Source organism: Passer montanus, unplaced genomic scaffold (genome assembly GCF_014805655.1).
Source record: "Passer montanus isolate IOZ18808 unplaced genomic scaffold, ASM1480565v1 scaffold201, whole genome shotgun sequence".
NCBI classification, from domain to species: Eukaryota; Metazoa; Chordata; class Aves; order Passeriformes; family Passeridae; genus Passer; species Passer montanus.
This window is the reverse complement of record NW_024366604.1, coordinates 268,039-270,150: the sequence shown is the minus strand read 5'-3', so window position 1 is coordinate 270,150 and position 2,112 is coordinate 268,039. Positions and strand designations below refer to the sequence as shown.

The following is a 2,112-nucleotide window of genomic DNA, read 5'->3' as shown; positions in this document are numbered from 1 at the left end:
GGCACACGCGTGGGGCCGGGCCTGCCCCGCCGCGGCCCCGCCGCCGCTCCCCCGTGGTCTCTCTCAGGCCGTGTCGGGCGGCGGGAGGGCAGGCGGGAGCCCCGCAGCCTGATTTTAGGACAATAAACTGTTTTTCGTTCCTTTCCCGGCGTGAGGTCAGAGAGCTCTCCCGGGCTGCTCGCGTTGCCGAGGCCGGGTCTGTCGGGAGAGGCGAGGCGAGCGCCCGAAGGGACGAGAAAGGGACTCGGGGTGTGCCCCGCATTTGCGCCGCTCCTGTGGGGGACCCTCCCCCGGGGAAGAGCCCCTCGCCCGGAGCGGCTGGCCGCGTTTCAGGGCGAGCCGGCGGAAAGCTCCGGCCGGGCAGTTTCTGTGTAAGAAAATGAGAGCGAAGAGAGCTTGGTGGGAAGGGAAGCAAAAGGCAGGGAGGCCACAGCCGGCCTGACTTTCGGAGCCGAGCGGCCGGGCCGGGCCCAGCCGCGGAACCCCGCGAGGCCGCCGGACTTAGGATGGGAGGGATGGCCGGGAGGGAAGAGATGGACTTTGGAAACAGAGTTGTGTCCGTGTCGGCTCTCAGTGGGGGTGGCAAGGCTGTGCCGGGAGAGAGCCCCTCGGTCGGGCTGGCGCTCTCCCCCGGCCCATGCCCGTGCCGGCAGCACCGGGCAGCGCGGCGACCCCGCTGCCAGCCCCGTGCCCCTTGCTGGCCACCACGGCGGCCGTGGGGCAGCGGGAGCTCGCGCGGGGAGCGGAGCAGAGCCCACCCGGAGCGGCAGGGCTGCGTGTCTCGGCGGGGCCCGTGGCAGGCGGGCTGCGGGCCCAGGCTGTGCGTGGCGGCGGGCGCCAGCAGCGGGACTGCCCGCCGGCCTTGGAGCCGAAATTGGTTTTGGCCTTTGGCAAAGGCCATTCTTTCCCGCTTTTCCCCACAGTCGTTTTGCTGGAAAATAAACCAATAAACCTGTGAGCGGTCGAAGCCGCGTAGTTTTTTCCCTTTAACTCTCTCCACGCTCGCTCGCGGCCGTGGGTCTGCATCCGCCACGTGAACGGGAGGTGCGGGGGGAGGAAGCCCGGTGAAGCCCCCGGGCCGGGACAATCCTGCCCCGGGCCGGGACAATCCTGCCCCGGGCCGGGACAATCCTGCCGCCGCTGCCCTGTGCCCGCCGCAGCGCAGGGGCTGTCCCTGCCGAGGGGAAAGGGCAGGGCAGGCCCGCAGGGATGCGGGGGGCTCCCCGCCGCCCCCGGGCTGCTGTCCCGCCCCTGCGGCGAAAAAAAAAGGAGGGAAAAGGAAGACGTTGCAATAGGACGTGGAAACTTTTTCTTGCCTCCGTTTCCCGAAGTCCTCAGGAGCCGGAATGGAGCTGGAGAAAAGCTACGCGACGCCCCGAGCCGGCCGCACAGGTGGGACTGGGGCCGGGGCGGCGGGGAGCGCGGCGGCCCCGCGGGCCAGGGGGCAGAAGCGGGCGGGGTGGGACCGGCTCCCCGCGAGTGCAGGGCGGCCGCCGAGCCGCGTCCCGGCGGGCGCTGCGGGGCGCGGAGGCGGCCTGGCGGCTGGGTGGCGGAATGCAATTTCGAAGCGATCGATGGGGCCTTTTATTAGTTAAATCGCCTGAATAATCGTTTAATCGATAAGGCATTTCACGGCGCGGCCGGGAGCGGGGCCGGCCGCAGGGGCAGCAGCGCCGGCAGCGCTGCCGGGGCCGGGACGGCGCTCCGAGCCCGTGCCGCCTCTGCCTGCAGAGAGCTGGGCCGGGTCGGCACCTCAGCACCGGGGGAGCAGAAGCACGAGGGGCACGGCAGCACGGAGGCCGGCACGGTGTCAGCCGGTGTCCCGGCCCGCCCGTCCCCTCCGCGCAGGACGGCGCTGCCGGCCCGGCCCGGCCTGCCCCGACGGCTGCCCGAGGGGAGCACGGAGCCGGGCTGGCTGCGGGGCTGCGCGGGCTCCGGCTCCGCCGTCCTCCGGCCCCGCAGTTCCCACTTCAACGAAAGCTCGGCCCGCGCCCGCCCGGCCGCTGCGGGCGCCCGTCCCGCGCCGCGCAGGGACGGGAGTGGCGCGGCCCCGCTGCCGCCGTGCCCCACGGGCGCCGCGGGCCGGGGGCTCGTCCCGGCTCGGGGGGAGGA

At 72.8% G+C, this 2,112-nt stretch overlaps 1 protein-coding gene across 1 annotated transcript in view; it reads left to right on the top strand.

Moving 5' to 3' along the window:
• Nucleotides 1-1,261: 1,261 nt before the first annotated feature.
• PAX5 (paired box 5) overlaps nucleotides 1,262-2,112 on the top strand; it is a 132,223-nt gene continuing 131,372 nt past the window's right edge. Inside the window, exon 1 of the mRNA XM_039708441.1 lies at nucleotides 1,262-1,392. Coding sequence (XP_039564375.1) covers nucleotides 1,347-1,392 — 46 coding nt within the window. The 5' untranslated portion in view covers nucleotides 1,262-1,346. The remainder of the gene's footprint in view (nucleotides 1,393-2,112) is intronic.